General features: G+C 41.3%; 1 protein-coding gene across 1 annotated transcript; it reads right to left on the bottom strand.

Annotated features, from left to right (window-relative positions):
- Positions 1–4,962: 4,962 nt before the first annotated feature.
- cUnh15orf39 (chromosome Un C15orf39 homolog) lies at positions 4,963–21,229 on the bottom strand. The gene is made up of 4 exons (XM_084060336.1): positions 21,061–21,229; positions 12,825–16,200; positions 8,335–8,369; positions 4,963–6,933 (listed from the first exon to the last, which is right to left on the bottom strand). Exons 2-4 carry the CDS (start codon positions 16,153–16,155, stop codon positions 6,928–6,930), a joined length of 3,372 nt encoding a protein of 1,123 aa, XP_083916462.1. The 5' UTR covers positions 16,156–16,200; positions 21,061–21,229; the 3' UTR covers positions 4,963–6,927.
- Between the last annotated feature and the right edge of the window lie 829 nt (positions 21,230–22,058).

The raw sequence follows: 22,058 nt of genomic DNA on the forward strand, positions 1-22,058 counted from the left end.
TGTGTTAGAATATGTTGAACACCATCCTTGAAAAAACACTTTCCATCTGGATGGAGCTATAACTATTCTCAGAAAAAGGTCACAAGCACACTGCAGGATCTGCAACTGAAGAGATGATCCACATGGGGGGGACAGAGACCATGGATTGGTCCTCTTTGTTGAGTTGGGATTTTATTGGAGGTAATGGACAGAATTGATCATCATGTTTTTAATACCTTGAATACAAATCAACCGGCTCTTCATTGATTTTCTTTTAACTTCTTGACAATACTGTTTTGAGCAAATGAGGGCTTGCAGCCAGGACCTTTTGACCCTTTAACACCCATTTACACCTGGAAAGCCTTTTTGTAAATTAACACCCTACTACCTACTTGATCTTACTACAGCGTCACATAAACGTATTACAAGTTGCAGATCTGCAAGCTTGAAACGCGGAGCAAAGTGACACCTTTTGAGCTTGTATATCTGCTACTTTTGCTATTTTTTTTTATTTGAATCCTGAAAAGTAACAGTTTGACAAAATGAGGTTTCCACCCGACAGACCATATATAGCAACATTATTATTTTTTATTCTTTAAAAAAATACGTTTTTCTGTTTTTAGAATCTGCCTCAGGTCTAAAACGAATGAAAGTGAAGCCATCTCACCAACAGCTTTCTGATTATATTACATCTCTACAAATTCAGAAGGTGCATGGCTACCGGTATACATTGATAAAGTGAAAGCCCAACATATTATTTGTTGTACGACAGTGTCACAAGGGGAGTGCCTGGAAGATAAAATACTTACATTTAAGATCTAAAAGACATGAACCTAAAGAAACTTGAGAGATTTCAGCAGACAATCTATTTATTCAATATGTGCATGGGAACCAAATGGCAGCTTACGTTGATCCACCTTAGACAAAGATGCACAGGGACATTTCTGTCAGGGGTCAGACTTGAAATGTTACTACATTTAGTTTGTTACAACTGCCCTTACTTTACTTTCCTTAAGTATAATTAAGCCTGGGTTTGGCCACAAAGGCACCTACACCTAGGCATTGTTGATTATACACAATTAGCCTATATATGCTAAACATGTCAAGATTATAAGGCACTTCATATAGACGGGTTTCCTGTTAGTAAACATGAGAGGAATATGACCGCGCAGAGGAGGGGGAAGACTATGGGTGCGTTTGGAAATTACGCACCGGAGCACACTCGCCTATTAGTTTGTATTGGCCAGTGCGCTCACTGCCGCTCAGGGCTGTATTTTCGAACGCGCCTTCCCCCCAGGCATGCGCAGATTGCGCATTCTGCTCTGTGATGACGTCGCGCGGAAATCCGTCTATTAGATAGGTCAATTTCAGAGACTGAATCCAATTCATTAATCTATGTTTCCCATGTCCCTGTACTCTGGCTGTATGCCCAGACAACCTCTCTCTACACACCACAGTCTGTCTGACCAAAGGCAAGTCATGCAAAACTCAGGCCATTAATCAACTGTTTGTGATGATCTGTAATCCAAATTTCATGGAAGGAATAACCCTAGATATCAAATGATTTATTAACACAAATTATGTCTATCAAAACTTTGCAGACATCTTTCCAAATGATCAATAGCTTACAGAATACTTTTCTGATCTCTGGAAAATCTTCACAGTGCCTTGTGTGCTTGCAGATTATACGTTTGGACTATCTACTGTCAATCAGTACTGTTGGGACATGACAAAGAAAAAGCCTTGGAATCCAGCAAGACCCTGTCTCATGTGTAGGAGTCGTGTGCTGGTCACAGAATGAATGCGTGGGAGTGTAAGTGAAGAATGTAAAAGGACCACTTAAACTCTATACTTAGTTGACTGGGGTCCCCCAGGGCTCTACACTAGGCCCTGTAGTACTTCCCTCTAAAACAAAACCTCTCTCCCGAAAAAAGATGATCTCAGATTGATTGGCTATTTTCATAATGTTCGCCCCCGAATAGGGACGCCAGGTTTCAAGTGTTTGAGCCATATATACACACACACACACACACACACACACACACACACACACACACACACACACACACACACACACACACACACACACACACACACACACACACACACACACACACACACACACACACACACATACATACATTTGTGGTATGAGCAGTGCAGCCGAGTATGTGGGTTGTGCCCTTGAGAAATTTGACAAATCTTCTCTGTCAATGCTAAACAGTGTATTCTGCTGTTGCTATTGACTCTTGTTTTGAGCTTCCTACCCCAGTTACCCATGTTTTTGTATGACCTGGGGGTACGTGGGGTTACATGGTGTACCTGGGGGGGCTCCGTGTGGACCGTGTCTCCCCATAGGATCCTACTCTGCCAGAGGTCTGTTTTGAGTGGGATCCTATGGGGAGACAAAGAGCCCAGGAGGCTGTTCCCCTCTTCCCGCTCTGGGGAAAAACCTCCATAAAAACAGAGAGACTAGCAGGAGGTTTATGGGAAAATGAAGGCCTGTATCTCGGATAAGGTTACTGGAACGGCCTTAATGTTCTGGAGGTCTGAGTGGGATCCTATGGGGAGAGACAGAGTCCCCCAGGTACCATGGGTACCAGGGGTAGGAAGCTCAAAACAATTGCACATTTTGCATGGGCGCAACCCTCATACTCATGCTGTTTAAAAAAAAAAGAATATATATATATGTGTGTGTGTATATACATACATACACACAGTATAATTATATAGGTAAAATAATTTTTGGATCATTTTAAATTGTCCTTTTTTTGCAGGAGCGTGGCACCATAGGCAACCGCCTAGAAACATCCCTACATATTGTATTAAGAGTGTGTTGTAGCCTGTTTGGAGAGAGTAATCTATGGAGCCTATGGGATCATGTGATTCATGTTGGTGATGTGTGCATGTGAGTGAAGGCACGTGTGTATCTGGACAGCAGGGTGTGTGTAAAGAGAGTATGCGTGTGTATGTATGTATACTCACTTCTTCAGTATACTCCCCCGCACTCTTTTGTCCTTGTATCCATTCTCACCTTTTTTCCATATAGTTGCTAGTTTCTCCCTTCTTGTAACCTTTTTTGATAGAAGAAACTGCATCGTATCTTTCTAGCCAGATACTGTATGTTGGTTAATTGTTTCGTATTTGTTTTCTGATTGACCTTTTCTTTTTCTTTTTCTTTTTGCAAAAATGAAAGCACATATCTGTCAGAATAAAACACTGAAAAGCTCAAGAGCGTATTTCCATTGCGGTCCTTGTTATTTAGTTAGATAGCATTTTGTTAAGACTAGTGTTTCTCAATGGGGGCGGTAGTTTGATATATTATTCAAGTGCACATTTTCTTCAGTTAGTCTAGTTCTAACTAGACTTTTTTCATTAACTTTGCAGTCAAATGAGGTGTGGTTTCTGAATTGTGTATTTGCACTGCATGTCAGTATCATGGTCTGATTATCATGGCAGTATTATTCTACTTCTAATCATAACAGGGAAGTAGGCTAATAATTACATGATAATCACATACTAACAGTCCAGTTTAATGTAAAATCATTCAATACAATACACTCGCATTGCAGCACTTTGTGAACTTGTAGATCAGCTATTTTCAAATAGTCAAGTATAGGGCTGTAGTGGTTAATGTATGTTTTGTAATAATCAACGTGTACAAATAAACTAGTAACTTCAAGTAAGTGTAGTGGAGTAAAAGTACAATATTTCCTCTGAGATGAAGTGGAGTAGAAGTAAAAGTATTGAAAATTGGAAATACTCCAGTAAAAGTTTTTTTTTTAAATCCTCAAAATTGAGTACATGTACTCAGTTACCTTCCACCACTGCTCTGCTTGCTCTGATCTCGCGCTTGTAAATTGCTCTGGATAAGAGCATCTGCTAAATGCCTAAATTGTAATTTTAACAGTATATATGTGTCTATGTCTGTGTCATACAAGACTTAAAGGGATATTTCACTTTCAGAAAAACTTTTGGTGATTTTATCATCTACCCAGGCCTTTGTGAACCCCCCAGACAGTTTTTAAGTTGCTCGATTCAGTATTTAGATATTTGATTTTCATTTTATCAGACACTCCCCCTTCCTATACAAACCCATTATAACTTCAAACTCCATTTTAACCATGTTAGATTCATCAAAAACACCAGTAGTTGGTTCTGGTGACTCATCCTGCCCTCCTAATGCGTGAGGGGGCCGTGTTTTTCCGAGATTTATTTTTATTTTTTATTTTTTATTGTATTTAATTTTTTTCATTTTCCAAAAAAAATATTAAAAATAAATGAAAGACGTAATTGAAAAAACACGGCCCCCTCGCGTATTAGGGGGGCGGTAGTAGACAGGTGAACCAAGGACGGGTGTTTTTGATGAATCTAACATGTTAAAAATTGAGTTTGAAGTTACAATGGGTTTGTATAGGAAGGGGGCGTGTCTGATAAAATGAATATCTAATCTAAATACTGAATCAAGCAACTTAAAAACTGTCTGGGGGGCTCACAAAAGCCTGAGTACACGATAAAATCACCAAAAGTGAAATATCCCTTTAAATGAAACTTCTTAATCCTTTTCAGTAGTCTATAGCAGTGGTTTTCAACCCTTTTCATATCAAGGCCCATTATTTATTCGACATTTGAGCCACGGACCACCATTTGATGAGATTTAGCCTCTCAGACCCAAAACGTAGAATATTTTGTTATCGTTGGATATGATTTTGTCCACAATTCCATGCTATATTGATGTTGGTACCAATAGGAGAGATAACAGGCAAACGTTGATCAAAATAACAATTCTTTAATTAAGTAATGCAGATGTTTTTTAATTTTACGCTCTCAAGAGTGAAAGATCTATAAAGGGTCTATTTGGTTACCAACTCTATCATTTAGCTGGGGACCACCTGGAACCCCTCAAGGACCACTGGTGGTCCCCGGACCACTGGTTGAAAACCACTGATAGCACTGATGCAAGAGAAGAGACGAGACATAAAGTGGAAAAGCATACAAACGTTTATAAAGAAAAAAGAAATTACACAGTCGAAGATGTTCTCACATCTATCAATTCCATCTGCAATAATGCAAGTATAAAAAACCCTGTTTTAATTACAGTACAATTTTAGGTGAAAGCTTTAAGATTCACAGTGATAGAAACAAAAACCCAGAAACGGGAGTCTTTCAGTGATTGACAGCAGCTTTTTTCATAGGTAATTGAAGTCTGACTTCAATCACACATTAACGTAAGTCTAATTTGGGTTTGAAGAGAAGGATCATTCTTTGCCACAGCGATATACATGATATGAAACAAGCTAGACCTGTGTCTCACTTTAGCCATGTCAAAATTTATGAAAACTGTTGTGCAATATATTTCTTAGTCACAAGGCAAGTGCTATATCAAGACTTCATGACTGAGACCCAATGTCTGCACGTGCCTTCCTGGCACAATTCCCCTTGTTTATCAGTAGGGCCCACATATCGCACACTATGGCTTTAATGAGACAAATTAAAAAAATACCCTTTCAATCAAAATAATTGTATGGTCTTTTAAAAACAAAATAATGAACTTTTCTCATGTTATAACTACACCTGTTCATTCATTATATATCATATTCATGTATATGAATGATGAAATAACTTAATTTTAACGGTTCAATGAAAACATTATAGACACTCATTTAAAATGCAACATTTCTAGTTTGGCAACATGAGGAATGCTAGCAAGGCAATACCCAATAGTTCCCAACTGACAGACTACCTTTGTTTTAACTACTACAATGGTCAACTTCCTGTTTGACTTCATTCCTGTCAGGTGAGGGTATTTTATTCTCCACACGCTTAACAGACAAAATGTAAGAAGACAAACACAGTGAAAAAACACTAATGAAAATCATTATTGTCAATCAAAGACGAGGCTAGTCAGACACAAAAAAACACATGGGACACTTCAGCCATCTATTTTGAGCCAGCCTTTTGTATAGTCTAACAACAGCTCCAGGTAGTACTGCCAATCTGGCTCGCTGTCATACCTGACCTCAAACACAGTTTTCAGTGGGTTGGGGTGAGCCTCGTGGATACGCACCACCTCTCCTCTGTACCATACTTCAGACTTGTCGTCCTCCTCGTACAGGTGGCGAATCTTCTTGCCCACTAGGTCCGGATAGAGTTTCATGGCCCGCCGAGCCCTCTGGACAGACGAGCGGAGGACCCAGCGTCTCCTGTGCTCAGCGCTGTGGCAAGTAGACAGATAGGGGCAATATTTGATCTTAAGGAGGGATGTGCGTAGTCTTTTAGAGGAGCTGGAAAGGGGTCGCAGAGTATGAGAAAAGCCTGCTGTTCTGTGCCACCTGTGGGTGACCTTGGACGAAATCCTTCTTAAGAGGTTCCCATTACTACCCCTCTCTCTGGCGCCCTCAGCCTCTGAAAAGGAATGGTCAGAAGGTGCCCCCGAGTTAGCGACTCTTTGGTAGTGGGACTTTACGCCGCCGTGGCCTTTGTTGAACCGCACTCTCCGGAGTTTGAGAATCATGTCTGAATGCTTCTTGGATCTCGTCTGAGACTTGGTCAAACCTGAGGGCTCAATAAAATGAAGTGTGGAGGATATTCCTTCCGTTTCTGTGTTACTTAGAGGTGAGGAGAGCTCATTTGGGGTTAAAGGCCGTGTCCATGAGTCCCCAGATTCTTTCCCTTGAAACGTGATACACCCAATTACCTTTGTGCATTCCAGTTCATCTTCTGATGAAGTCCTGTCGTCCAAAAATGTGCGCTTGGAGCTCCTCTTAACTCTGCCCTTTGGTTTACACTCGTTCAGGAGTGAATTTTTCAGTGGTTCCTTCTGAAATCTCTGTGGTTCTGGACTAAAGGGTTGCGACGCAGATCCAGCGTCTGAAGATAATAGACTCCAAGAGGTGCAGGCCTCCCCAGATCCCTCATCCTGCTCTCTGCTGGGGGTCTCATGCAGTTCTACTCCTGCAACACAGAGCATGAGACCCTTAGCAGTTGAAAACCACATTACATAAGGATAAAGGTGGAAAAGAAATCAGTTAAGTAAGGTGGGGTCAAAAGGTTAGCAGATTCTCTTAACATTTTCAGCCACAGAATAGAAACACAAACCAAAGAAGGGGTGGAGAAGGGTTTTGGGGGGAGAAATAGACATTAATAGAAGGTGAGGTTAGCTGAAAAATGTGAGAACACAGTTCTGATCTGTTTCACTTCTGCCTTAACACAGACGTTGGAAGCAAAGAGCAACCTCAAAGTCCGTTGTTTCCTAATTCTCTGACAAACGGCTGCTTCAACAGTATCTCCACAACCCTCATAAAGTAAACAAATGGCAAATGTATCTCTCCATTAACCTCAGTGGACTTAGTAAATGGACAGCATGAACCCTCTCACCCTGAGATACCCTAGAAACAGTGAGAGAATAGAATGTTCACTACCATTAAGTATTGCAGGGCCGGGAAAGGTCGTTTTCTACAATGGATGCTATTAGGTTGGGATGGAACAGAAGAAAGTGAGACAACAATAAGGCAAGAGTCAAATGTCCCCAACCATGTGAAACATAAAAGCTTCAGCTGTGAATGGAAATAGCAATTGATTAATTCAGTCCAGGTAGTGACATTTTGAAGGGACACCATAAACACTTAGGTTTAGAAAGAAGGATCAAAGTAGAAAAGGAGGTTTAGAACGAAGGAAAGAAGTAGAAAGGGATAGTTCTCCAATTCACACTGCTCTTTTGTTAGTTTGACTTCACAACATGATAGTTATACCACAGTGAAATACAGTTTTTTTTGTGTTTTCTTTTTTGGGAAAACAAAAAAAACAGTTCTCCTATCAAATATGTCAACATGGGTTTAATGGGGTGGATGAGTGACAAACACCATCCTCACGTGAAAGCAACCCCCCCCCCCCCGCCCCCATCTCCCACCCCCCGAGGGCACAGAATGAGCCCTCTCAACTTGTGTAGGCTGCCATTTCCTTCCTCCGGAAATCAGCGACACGAGCCCCACCAATTTCTTCTTTTTTTCTCACGTTATTTTTTCTGCATATCTATGCTTTATTTATTAGATAGGAGAGTGTATAGAGACAGGAAACCAAGGACAGAGAGAGGAGAGACATGCGAGACAGGAACACAAACTCGGGTCCTCACGGCTCACAAGGAGCACATGGTCTGTGCACTAACTGGCTTAGTCAACAGGTACCCCAAATGACAAATTTAAGGGTACTTACTACTTAGTGTTCATAATGTCAGGAGTAACTTGTAAATTCTGATTGGATATGTATTAGTAGCAGAAATACTGCTGGAGTGGTTATTACAAATAAATAGTGAAGAATAGTATAAACCGAGGTACAACACAAAAAAGACAAATATACCTGGGCTCTCTTTTGGGCATCAGCTGAGGTCGATTCTGTAAAAAATAAATGGATTTGAAACAGAATATTTATTGCCTCGAACAGCACCAAGATGGCAGAAAGCATATTCACAGTCTATTCAAGGGCAAGCCATCATGTATTTTTCAATACTGTAAGTGATTAGATATCCTTTCGTAACATTTTGTGAAAGTGTGAGTGAGTGAGTGAGTGAGTGAGTGAGTGAGTGAGTGAGTGAGTGAGTGTGTGTGTGTGTGTGTGGGGCTTCAATATACAATACTCAAAAAGGGGTCTTTCTCCAAATTTGGATGAGAAGGCAGGAAATGCCAGAGCTCCCAGCAGTCATATTCAATAGGATCACATGAGCGAAAACAATAAATCACAACTAGATTTCTGAAGAGCGTCATCCATTCAATATAATTTAACAGCCATGAACTTGGTAGATAAGCATCTCTCTCTCCATTGTCTCCAAGCAATGAAAGTTCTCCATGTGATGTCACATTCAGTAAATGGAACAGTAAAAGTGAAAAGGGAACATGAGTGGCTAATTTCTAAACAAACTATACATTTCTGTTGAGTCATGTTGTGTACCGTGAAGACCAGAACTAAACTAAGGAAGTGACATGGTGTTGTTTACAGTCTGGATACCACTTTACATTTTCAACCTCAGCAAAACCAACATATTACTGAAAATAAACATGTGTGTCTTTGTATCCTAATACTCAGCGCTAGCAGTGAAGGAGACATACTTATCTCAAGAGTAAATAATAAAAATTCGGCCCAAAGAATTAAACAAAATTCTTAAAAGGTTATCCCGTGTCAGGGATGTCCTAAACAAATAACTATTCTAAATATAGGCCTACTGATAATATATTTCAACTCTGATAAAATGTTCTTTATGCTATTTGCAAACAACAATCTGCAATGTTGACTTGTTATTGACTGTTCTGTATTGCAGCAGTGACCTATCATGATAACTTTGTGCCAGTGGAAACTATGGCAATACCCAGCTCAATTTTCTTTGAAGAATCAAGTTTTGTCTTTTTTGTGAGTCCATGTGCTTCTTTTCTCAGTGTTTCTCTGATAAAAGTCCATTATCTATACTAGTATGCTTACTTTTTCCATCATAAACATTTTTTTCACCTTGGTACTGCTTTGACAAACAAGTCTGATTTCAGCATTGGCCAAAAGCAATCTGATTAAGACCTTGTCATAATGCAAAACCACACTTTATTTTGATTTCACAATAATGAAGAGGAGAAACATATGTAAGAACGTGGTAATATTCACAGGAATGGCACTGGCAATGTCCTACATTGCAAAACAAGTCGTCTCTCAAATAATATTGTATTATCAAAGGGCCAGATCAAGCAGTAACAGAGTTACAGATTTGCTGTAGAAATTTAGAATCTGCAAACTGAATCATGTTCCCAAAGTGTAATTTATTAAGTTACCACCAGGGTGGTGTTTCAAGCTTCTTCCGACTGAGGAAGTGCGGATACGCTCAAAATGTCACCTTGGTGGTAACTTAATTGAAGACAGGTCGGACAGTAAACTTTTTAAAAGACCTAAGCGTGATCAAGTCCTTCAGATCAGTCTGCAAGTGATTCCAGGCAGCGCACATGAAGGCTTGTTTGCCAAGTTCAGTTCAAGCTTTAGGAACAGTAAGTAGCAAGGAGTCGCTTGAACTGTAGTTAATGGTTTTGTGTTTAATATACCCACTAAGGTAAGAGGGAAGCAAACCAAGGATGGATTAATAGATGAACCAGTGTGAGCCTGCATGAGGTCAAATAAGACCACCCACCCAACTCTGGCATACAAGGTACAATGGTGAGTGAGAAACCTGCAGCCTGTGACAAATCGCGTATTGCAGGGCTTCTCCCTAGGGATACTTTAAAAATAATATCTCATAGCTTAATTTATAGTCACATTAATTACTGCTGTGCAGTCTGGGGCAATGCAGCTCTTGGAGACATTAAGAGACTGCAGATCACATTGAACAGGGCAGCAAGAATGGTCTTAAGATGTGGATATGAAATTGGTACGGTTGAACTGCAAAGCATAATGGGATGGCCCACAGTATCTGAATGTGTGAGACAGCAATCTTCTGCACTGATTACAAAGATTAATGTGTCTAACAAGCCAGTTAGTGTAAGGAATCGGTTGACATTAGTTCGTGACAGTCATCTGGTCAACACAAGATCAAGATGCAAAAACCACTATGTTATACCTAAAATAAAAACTATCATGGGAAGCAGATCTTTTAATTTTTAGGGCGGTCAAAATATGGAACTCATTGCAATAATTTGGATGTTTGTTTAATGATTCATGCTTTTTTTCTTCTGTGTCCTATTTTTATAGTAATAAATAGTTTTTACAATGGTATGCGGTCAGGTCTAGGCCTGGCTCAGGGAGGAGGACGCCCCTGCCATGCATAGTCCACCATGGGTATCCATGGTCATCCCTTAGGTGCAACAGGCCTAAGGCCTAGTAGTAGGTGTGTATGTGAGATGAGTTACATCTTTTTATTGTGTAACTCTGTATATTGGTACTGTTTTTACATTATGGTATGTTGCAATATGTTTATTGTAATTTTTATCAGTATTGTACACTGTACGTATGTAATGTATTGTATTTCTGCTTGCTGGACTCTTGGAAGAAGATTAGCCTCGGCTAAAAGAGATCCAAATAAAATCAAATCAATCATAGAGCACTGTGATACACCGTATGCAGCCTGTGCAAGCATTTGGCAGTGGCATGCATGTTATTTAGATCAGATCACCACAGTCCAATAGTGGAAGGAAGTCTTGGCGACAAAGGAAAAGCAGGATTTATTTCTAAAATAAAATAGCCCAAGTTTGTTTACCAGGTTTTCTTGCATTGGACGACAGTGTGCAGGAGTTTCTTCTGTTACTACGTTTGGGCCCCTGCTTGGTCTTCTCCTATGCACCTCTCTCCTTTGTAGGTGTGCAGAATACTTGCCTTTTATAACATCCAATTGAGAAAAATGAATGAATAAATTGTGGATTTGGAAATAAATTGTCTCTCCTCTCTGGCAGTAGTAAATAGTAATACTCAGATATGTATTTGGAGTAGAGATGCTCCGATTGTTCGGCCAGTGATTGGGATCGGTTTTAAATATGAGATAGAGAATTCCGATAATAGTTAAATTCACTGATCCGAGTGATGACATATTATACATGAGCTGATTGTTGAGCCCAGCCGCTACACACTCCTAACACACACACACACACACACACACACACACACACACACACACACACACACACACACACACACACACACACACACACACACACACACACACACACACACACACACACACACACACACACACACACACACACACACACACACACACACACACACACACACACACACACACACACACACACACACACAGGGCGGCCATAGCTCAGTGGTTAGTGAGCCCGCCTAGGGAGCCAGTGGCCCTGGTTGCCCCAGGTTCGATTCCAGGCCACGCCAGCATATGTGTCGATGAAATGAAATTTGTCCCTGAGCAAGACTCTTAACCCCTAATTGCTCACAGGTTCTCATTGGAAACAAGACCGCAAGGACTTTCATGAACGACCTGTTAAAAGGAATTATCCTTATCCTTACACACACACAAAGCAAAGAGACGTATAGGACTTGCCCAGCCCTGCGTCTCAAAGTGAAGTGTTACCACTGTAATAACATTTCTTGGATAGACCACTGGAATAATAAATGATCATCAATACCTTAAATATAGCCCTACTAACCTTTGTAACCAAGCTGGCGCTGTTGTCATCTCAAAATGACCAACCAAACTAACTATAATCCACAATGTCAGATGTCTAATTAGAGTAGTGATCTCTGGGTGGGTATGTTTTCAACACAAATGCGCATAATTGCCTCAAGGCGATGTAACATTAGCGGTTGGTTAATGCTGCATTTTACTACATCGACAATCAGTGCAATTTTGCAGTCTTTTATGACTGTCTCGTGTGTGTCTACACTGCATATCCAACATTTTCTGTAGACATCCGCAGCCGCTCCCCCTCATGCTAAACTTAAAGTGACTTAAAAGTTTCACTTCTCCCTAACAGGGTTGTACACTTTGGCCGCGTTGAGCACAGTTAAGAACATTCTGCACCAAACAGCGGCAAATAGTGCGCAAATGGAACAGTTATTAACCGTTCACAAAACCATTCTATGGTGCCATGGAAAAGTATAGTATAGTAATATATACACAGTAGCCCAAAACCGCATTTAGGACTATTTTGATTTTAGGTTTTGCTTGATCTGGCCCCCAAACTGTTTTTCTTTTCCCTAGCATTGTACTCTACGCACTGACCATTCACATAGCAGTCATTTTGCTGTAACATCACATACTTGAGGTATGACATAAGCGCAAAATGGCCACTGTGTGAATATGGTCAATTGGTACCTCAGTCATTCCACAACACAAACACATAGTACACGGTACATACCCATATGTTTGCAGACACAGGCATGGTAAAAGAGGTTGATCACATCGGCATAGATGTCTGGCAGATATTTGAGGGACAGCAGTCTCCTGAGCTTGGAGGAGCAGGCACTCTTGTGGAGCTGTATGATGATCTTCTCTTCAGACAGAGTTGTGGGCCGCAGTGCCACTTTGTGCAGCTGCAGGACCTGATCGATAAAGCTGCCGTTGACCTGAGGGAACAACAACTCCTTTACCACCAGCATGGGGATGAAGACCATTCCCGTCCGCATCACGTGTGGAAACGGACACTGTCTCTGGGTGACATATTCTCTCAACCTCTGGAGCACCTTGTGGAGAGCAGCCTTGGTTTCCTCGTTAAGCCACACCTTCCTGACTTTATCCCCCAAGAGATTTGTTACATTTTGGACTTTAGTTGAAGGGGACACAGGCGCAGTCAGCTCTAGTTGAGAGAGCCAGGTTTTGACCTCCTGCTCTGGGGAAAGGGACACATGGTCAGACACCAGCTTGCAAAGGCATTGATGCAGTTCTAAGAAGTGCTGGCGCACTAGTGTGTGGAGCTCAGATTTAAGTTTGGCCTCGGGTTGGAAGTCCTGGCTGACATCTTTGTGGAGCTCAGGTTTGGGTTTGAGCTCAGGTTTGGGTTTGAGCTCTGGTTTGCCCTCAGGTTGGAAATCCTGGCTGTCAAGTTGGTGGAGCCCACTTTTGGGTTTGGACATGGTCATCACTAGCTTATAAAGTGGAGTATCTGGCGGGGCAGTGGGTCGGACAGTCATGTTCATGTCATGTCGGGCAGTTAGAGAGTCAGGGAGGACAATGTTGTAGGTGGACAGTTTTAGGCAATGGGGAGGAATGTTTTGAAACTTTACTTGATTCTCAGTAGGTCGTGGCGGAGTTATGGATTTGGGCCTAAGAGGGGTTGCCTGATCAGCTGGTGGAGCGGTAGTGATAACCATGCGCTCAGGGGAGGTTTCAGTCTCATCTTGAGTAGGGCATGCTACTTCTATCTCTGCAGTCAGATCCCCTGCAGTGCTCTCAGAGGGCTCAGTTTTTACTGATATAAAGGGTTTGCTTTCAAATTCATCAGGCTCACATTTCTTAATCACCAACATGGGCTCGTCTTCTGATGAAGTAGGCTCTTCCACCTCTTGTTTGACTGTTATCTCTTTGCAATAATCCTGGATCAATTTACAACGATTAAAATGTGTTCCTTCAAAACGGTCTGTGTACTGTGTATTTCTTTCCTCTGTCTTTATCTTTTTTAGTTCCACCATTTGCAGTGCAGGCTTCTTCACTGGAATAACTGGACAGTCAAACCGCTTTTCTGTGTGATCCGAACAGACAACAGGTTGCTGTCTGTCTCTCCGAGCTGCTTTCTCTTGGACGCAATGCTCAGGTTTTTCTGTACCAGACACAGAAAACCGACCAGTTCTCACCGCTCCTTTGGCTGAATGAAACTCTCCCGAAGCATCCAGGAATGCGAAGTGGGGGGCCAAACTGAAGACATTGTCAATAACTGGCATTGGAGGAGAGTCGGGAAAATAAGCAGCCTGCTCTCTTAATCGCTGCACCTCCATCTTTTGCCGTTTTGTACATTCTTCCATTTCAAATACATCTCGATTTTCTGCTGTGATTTTGAACAATGGCCTTGTGTGATCAGGGGGCGTATTTGAGACCGATCTCTTCAGGTTGCGTTTATAATCATAGGTTCCTACACCATGTGGAGCAGCATGGTGCCCTGTACTGGTTACAATAGCAGAAGAGCCTGTGATTTGTCGCACAGGGCTAGCGCTATAAGTGACAGCTCTGTGGATCTGAGCCCCACGCCGAGCTGGTGATTGATAGAGCATGGCCCCGTCGAAATGGCCCTGGGATTTGTGTTGCGAATAATCCAGGGGTTCATCAATATGCAGACATGCAGTGGAAGGATTGGGATGGCCCACATGCAAGCTGGGAAATGGGACTCTCTTCAAGTGCATGTCGCCTCTTTGTCTGTCTGTATGTTTGCTGGGACTGTGTTGCTCCACATGTCGGCTAGGTGGGGAGGTGCTAGAGCTATTTGAGTGCAAGCTAGGTGGAGGAGCATGCAGCCTCTTTAGGGGGACTCTCATCTGACTTGCATCCAGATGAATCCTATGCACTGGATAACAGAGGTGGTCAAAACCTTGAAGAAAGGGATGATTTGGTGGGGCTATGGGACCAGGCATATGAACCTCACTAAAAATAGGCTGGGGCATCATGTAATGTCCCTGGGGGCTGGAGCGTGTGTGTTTAAGAACAACATCTTCTCTATGCTTTAGCCCTGTCTCTTTAGATACAGCCCCGCTCTGTACCTCCATATTTGCCTGAGGGTAGTAAAACATAGGGAGCTGTGGCAGCTGGCCATATTTGGATATAGGAGAATGGTCATGATAAACTTGTGACGGAATCCCATGCTGTACAGAGGCCATGTGCTCGTATATGAGAGGATGGGAGGGATGCAGGCTATGAGGGCTCTGCTCATTAAAAGGACCAAACAGTGTACGAGTCGGGGTGCACGGGTAATTGTTATAGTTTGTCTCACTATAGACAGGCAAGGTCCTTGCTCTACTGGGGCTTAAACCATGGTATTGCTCCTCAGTAATGTCTTTCAAAGCCAGCCTCTCCGCATTGTAATCAAGAGGAAGACTTTTCTCTGGTGCCTTTGTCAGAATGGGAGATTGGTGAGTATAGTGGGCACCAGTGCAGTCATAGAGCATGTTTGGCATTTTCTGTCGCCCATGCTCCATACTATATCTCGGTCCTAACATATAAGCCAGGTCATTACAGCAGGGGCTATGTCCATAATATGGTTTAGGGACAGTTAAATAAGCAGAGTTTTCAGATGGGGGAGATGGGCTCATGCCTCCAACCGTTTTATTTCTAACAGCTAATGGTGGAGCTGCTGAGGGACTGCTGATTTCAGGACTTCTCGTGTAATATGTAAAACCATGTTTGCTTGGGGTGTGACTCACAGGGGGGGAAAGAGAAGGACTTTGTTCTGTAGAGAAGGTGCCGTTGTCTGGTCTGTAAACGATATGCTTTTGTTTCTCCATGCCAGGAAGATGGCTCATGGAACTTCTGTTTTCCAGTAAAGTGGGCTTTGAGTTGCTCCAAGCATAAGTAAAATCAGCTCCATCTTTTCCTCTGGGGTCACAACTATAGTAGGACCCACTATACTGCAGAGGCTTATTCTTGAGATAATCGGTCATATGTCCAGTCTTTGAGAGTCCTGTGGATGCTATGGTACTTTCAAATAATGGCATCTTGCTTTGGGCTGCTGGGTCAATGAGACTGTGTCCTGGTTGGCTGCTCATGCTGTGGTGACTTGGCAATGATGATCCAACAGTTTTGCTCCAGACCTAAGAACACATGAGACATCTGTTAGTAAATGTGCTGACAATTCTAGTGATTCTAAAAGCCAAACTAAACACCCTAGAGGTGGCATCGCTCCTTACACCTACACTGTGTGTGTGTGTGTGTGTGTGTGTGTGTGTGTGTGTGTGTGTGTGTGTGTGTGTGTGTGTGTGTGTGTGTGTGTGTGTGTGTGTGTGTGTGTGTGTGTGTGTGTGAGAGAGAGAGATATCCCCCCAAGTTTTAAATTGACAAGTTCTAAATTAAACGTCACAATTTGAAATGTAACAAATTGCCCTAATTTGTCCCCCATTACAACTTTTACAGAATTGCAATATCTATAATATACAATAGATCCATATACAGTGTTTTCTTTGTGTGACACAACAGACAATAGTTTTTTATTTTGATTAAAAGAGAGATCTTCTGCAATAAAATACTTAACTTTGTTTGGGTTTACTCAGTACTCAGATTCACACGACTCCACTGAGTGCTCTGTTCAACTTTAACAACATGATAAGGCCATTTGAACTTCAAACTTATCTCTTGGGGCAATTGCTGAGCTTCTGATCTGCATGTCACCTAGGGCCATATGTATCATGGGTGTAGTGTACGACTGTACGCATATAGATTATAGATTATGCTGAGCAAACATCAGTATGTATGAAAAGTAAATGTGAGAAGGTGCACTGTAGGTGGTGTATGCAGATACAGAGTTGCAAGTAGAGAATATATGCAGTAACAATTATAATAGAAACATTAAAATGTGTGCGTTTTAAATTGGAGTATGGTGCTCAAGATCAGATAAGAATTTGCCACTTTATTGCCCATTATATCTGCATGAAATAGAAATGTCTCTTCAGTTCAATGTGCACCGTGGAGCGCAAGTCTCTGCCAGGGCTTTCCCAGGGTTTAAGAGGCAGAATTTGACACTGCAGGGATGAGGTGTGGCACTGCATCAACTGTATTAGCCGTAGGCATATTTGATCAAGTGTTTTTAGATTAAGTGTTGTATATAATATTGTATCGTAAAGCTCTGGGCCTATGATAGCGGAATTCTTTCAGTAATGGAGCGCAACAATCACCCGACTTGCATCGTTCCCGACATATTTTTTGGGCTGTGCTCCGTGGTTGCCAAGTGGAAAAAACGTAGACCAGGCGTGCAATTTTAGAAAAGCCACATGCGTGCTGCTTCTGGGACGTGTCTGATATATGTCTGGTAGATCACAAGCATTGACTAGACTGTAAGTGACTGTAAGTTTGCGCACACGCCGAAAAATGTTGGGTTCTCAAAATGCATATTTATGCAAAGTCTTATATATCTTATATAGTACATGTGCACAGAAATAATTGTATAGTTTACATATGAATTGTCTCCAGATTTAGGAAAATATACTTTTATTAGACAAAAGTATACAAAATCAGACAGTCACACATCAACAACTAATGATGGCACAGATGGCATCCTGCCTGAGAGCATTTGAGCACTATATCATATGATATGATATGATATGATATAGTTTTTTCTGTAAAAAAAAAAAAAAAGAAAAAAACAGAAAAAATCATACTGTGGCGGTCAGATTTAAGGGGTGGCGGCCAGCCACTGCTTAATGCATATAGGGGAAACACTGGGTGGAATTGAGGGCTGTTGCAGAAAACACAGTGAGCTACCTTAAAAAAGATGGGCCTTGTCTTTCCCTGAACACTTCATGGGGCTTTGGGAAAGTAATGTTAAGTTTCACTTAAGACAACCACCACCACCGATCTTATTAGCACAACATCCTGTTGACACCTTTTATATGGAAATATCTAGGTGCACCTAGAGAGAGGCGGATCTATGATCTATTTCACAAAACAGGAAGTTAGGCAAGAGTTATAGTCAAATTATTAGATGTGTGCTGATAGAAGGAGGAGTGATGGAGTACAGACCTCCAAATGTAAGGCCCAAGACAGGTCAGTTCTTTTTTTCCCTTTTTTATTCCATTCATTACTTGTTTTCACTGTGAAAATATAAATTCTGACATCTGAACATCTGGACAGCACAAAGTATTTTTTAAATCAAGCTTATTGAAGACAAGACTGACAAATTGAACTGAAATAAGCTACCCTTCAACCGGAAATGGATAGTTTCTTCTTTCAAAATAAAACCTAGTGGCGGACCACGTCGTCACGCTCACGTCACTATGACTCAGCCATAACCATATAAGAAGTTCTCAATGCAGCTACGCCCAAATATGGAGTGTGTTGTCTGACCTCAATGTGTCGTCATGGCATCAGGCTCCATGTCCATATATGGGCATATACTGATGACATCAGTGATCTCCAAATATGGGCATAAAGGGGACAAGGACTGACAGAAACAGACATCTCCATATATGGAGCACAAAAGGGACAGACAGGTACTCAGACAAAGCCCCCAACACTATGACTCAGACATATCTGTCGGATCGGCGGTGCGACGTAGGTGTGAGGGCTCTCTCTCTCTCTCTCTGGGCGCATGTAACCTTAAACGGCAGCTGGTGTCGCGAGATCACAGAGCCGTCAGTCTCAAAGACCGCAAGCAGCAGTTTATACTTCATCGTACAACGGTATCGATCGAGCCGATCTAAAAGTCCTCAATGCTTCGCTGATGCAACGTGTTGTGGGCTTGTAGATTAGCTGTGTTTGCCACAGGACACCGCCATACAACGAGGATATATCAGCTGCCTCGCTGTAAATACACAGACACACAGTAACACGCACACACAGTAACCCGACTCGCTCGGAACTAGAAAGCACTTTTCATCAAACAACGTCACTTTCATTGATTCAAATGATGATCACAGGTCAAGCTGTAACGGCCGATTCATTTGGTAGTAACGGCAGACAGTTTACAGTTTACCATTACCGCTTTATTAAAATGAGGCTATAGAATAAAATAAGTATGAATCATTAATTTGATCTTGCAAGAGAGCGAGTTTCTCAGCACCAACCGCAGCCAGCGCATATAGAAAAAGAAAGAGACTTTTGCTGAGTTTGAATTAAGTTTTACTGCATACAATATTTTATATTAAAATATGAATTTGAAAATCGATAAGTTCAAATGGATCGAACCCAGGTGGTGTTTTAAAAGGAATATTCTGACAGCTCTAGTATATATATATATATATATATATATATATATATATATATATATATATATATATAGAACTGATATATAGAAATGATATAGAACTAGAAAATGTGCTCCTCGGAGCACAGGTCTCCGCCAGTACTGTTCCTGATTAATCCTGTCTTAAGTGTTACTTGATTAATCCTGTCTTAAGTGTTACTCCGCCATTTCTCAGCCATTTCGTGATTATTCCTGTCTTACCTCACTTTGAAAGAGACCAAGACTCTTTCAAAGTGACACATCTATTTATAGGCCGCTATACGTCATGCGTCTCACTAGCCAATCAGAGCACACTCTTTCAACGTATTGTCACGTGTCACGTGAGGCTTGACCAATGTTAGCTTGGCCGAGGGGGGGACGGGGACGGAAAGTGAAAACATAGTCTCCTGGCGGAGACAAAAATCACACCCAGTGTGAAGAGAGTGGTGCCTTCGAAAGTGTAACTGGTTGCATCCTTGTGTTGCAATCAGCAACAATATGTTGTCACGTGACAACATATTGTCACGTGTCACGTGAAGCTTGACCAATCAGCCGTGCTGATTGGTCAAGGACGGACACACGGACGGACGGACACGCGGACAAAGTCAGATATAGGAGTGGTTGGCACCACTCAAAAATACTCTTTTTAGAGAGAACACTCTAACTACTTCTTTCTGACAGAATGTCAGGTAACAGTTGGCATTACAACATATTTTTGTCTTAGAAGGCCTGGGGCTTGATTTATGCTTCGGCAAGTGTCGTGCAGTGTGGTGCTCCACAATTGAACATATTATGTAGTTTTGACATGCTGATGCAACTTGTTCACACTTTTCTGAAATCATTATATTTGTCAAGCAAAACGTCACATGACACCTTATCATCACCAAAGCATAAATCAGTCCTCACTCAAGCCAGTTAGGAAGTCTGTCTGACAACTAACAGGCTTTCAGAAGTTGCCATAGGCTGGCCCTGGAGGTTGAAAAAAGGAACAATCCTTCCAAAACTGTATTAATTTCTTACAGAACACAATGAAAATGTCAGTTAGCATTTACAACTTGTTAACTTTTGCCAGTCCTGTATATGGTATTTTTCACTGTACCGTTTACACATTTTAATTAAATAAATCTTATTGATATATTATTAAATATTGTAACAATAGTCAACACGGTTCTTATTTTGAAGTCCGATGACCGGAAGTCATTTCTATTTGGGCTTACTTGACGGAGGTCGAACTGCACACGAACTTTAGGCAAAAACGTTTCTCCCTTGAGTTGCAAGATCATCAAACAAAAAGGTAGGCAGCTATGGCAGATATATTTGCAGAGACCTTGAGAAGAATCCGGATTTGTCAAGCATTGACATCATGTCCACGAATATAACATTGTTCAAAAATAGCTACATAATGTAAAAACAATGCAATGAGATACAAAGGACCCCAATTGGAAACAAGCCATAGGCTTTCTTGGGTTTAAAATCCTCTTAGCAGTCCTTGTATAGACCCTTTTTTTGCAAACTGCTAATAAAGTATTCAATCAATCAGATGGCCAATGAGATACACAAATATAAGCATCGCGCATTTAATGTTATTCACAGGAAACCACCAGCCCACATAGTTTCACATTTTACTATCACATGATTATCGTGACAAACCACGGTCAATATGCATTTTTTTTTTAAAAACATTATGACGCCCTATAAGACACTAGCATGTGAGAAATAAAATAAATAATGTTCTTACCTTTCTATTACGATCACTGTATGAAATGTCTCCCAAGATTCCATGAAGTACAACATTAACGTTAGAAACGGTGGAAAAGACAACCGCGGGATCTAGGGTGAAGATAAGGACCCACTTTCTAGGAACGAGGTCTGATGCATGCCGCCGCGATGAAGCAAACTTGTGTGTATCCGCCCTGCCGCTGCCTACTGTTGTCATTGGATTGATCGAAGTCCACAGTGGGAGGAAAGACACGAGGGGGGAGGATGATGGTCTTTTGATCAACAGGCGAAATACCAAAACGCTCGCCCCAAAACAAAGTTGCCCCGGGGAAAATCCGGCGGTATTCACACCAGGGGCCAGTTGCACCACCTCACACTAAGTTCAAACTTAGCCTAGTTATAGCTTAAATTATATAAAAAAAGAAAATGAAATCCGTTTTTTATGTGAAAATTTGTGCAAATCTTTAAATATATATATATATATATATATATATATATATATATATATATATATATATATATATATATATTTAAAATATATAGTCAAAGATTTGGACTCATTTTCACGATTTTTCAAAAAAATAATAATTAGCAGATCTACAAGCTCATAGCGCGGCATATCTGCTAAGTTTAGCAGATATAGGCTAAGTTTGAACTTAGTGTGAGGTGGTGCAACTGGCCCCTGGGTATTCCTAAACGTAACCTCAGTAAACTATGCCTAAACCTATTCCTAAACTTAACTTCAGTAAAACGGTGCCTAAACCTATCCTTATTATCCCTAAACTTAACCTTAGTCAAACTATGCATAAAACCTAACCTAATTCCTAAACGTAACCTAATCAAAACGGTGGCAAAACCTAACCTTATTCCTAAACTTAACCCCAGTAAAACTATGCCTAACCTTAAACTTATTTCTAACCTTATCCTCAATAAAACAAAGAACCGCTGGTCCGCGTCGCGAAATATATGGAGGCGAGCGTGTTTTGGGGCGAGGCTTCTGGTTACCAACAGGCGGAG

Source organism: Gymnoscopelus microlampas, assembly GCF_963454915.1.
Source record: "Gymnoscopelus microlampas genome assembly, chromosome: 6".
Taxonomy (NCBI): Eukaryota; Metazoa; Chordata; class Actinopteri; order Myctophiformes; family Myctophidae; genus Gymnoscopelus; species Gymnoscopelus microlampas.

Bases quoted from the DNA above. Each gene is read 5' to 3' on its own strand.
- cUnh15orf39 (XM_084060336.1), bottom strand. From the start codon at position 16,155: ATGAGCAGCCAACCAGGACACAGTCTCATTGACCCAGCAGCCCAAAGC. The intron at 8,370-12,824 runs GTATGTACCGTG...TATTTTTTACAG, and splicing joins CTGTGTCTGCAAACATATGG to AATCGACCTCAGCTGATGCC.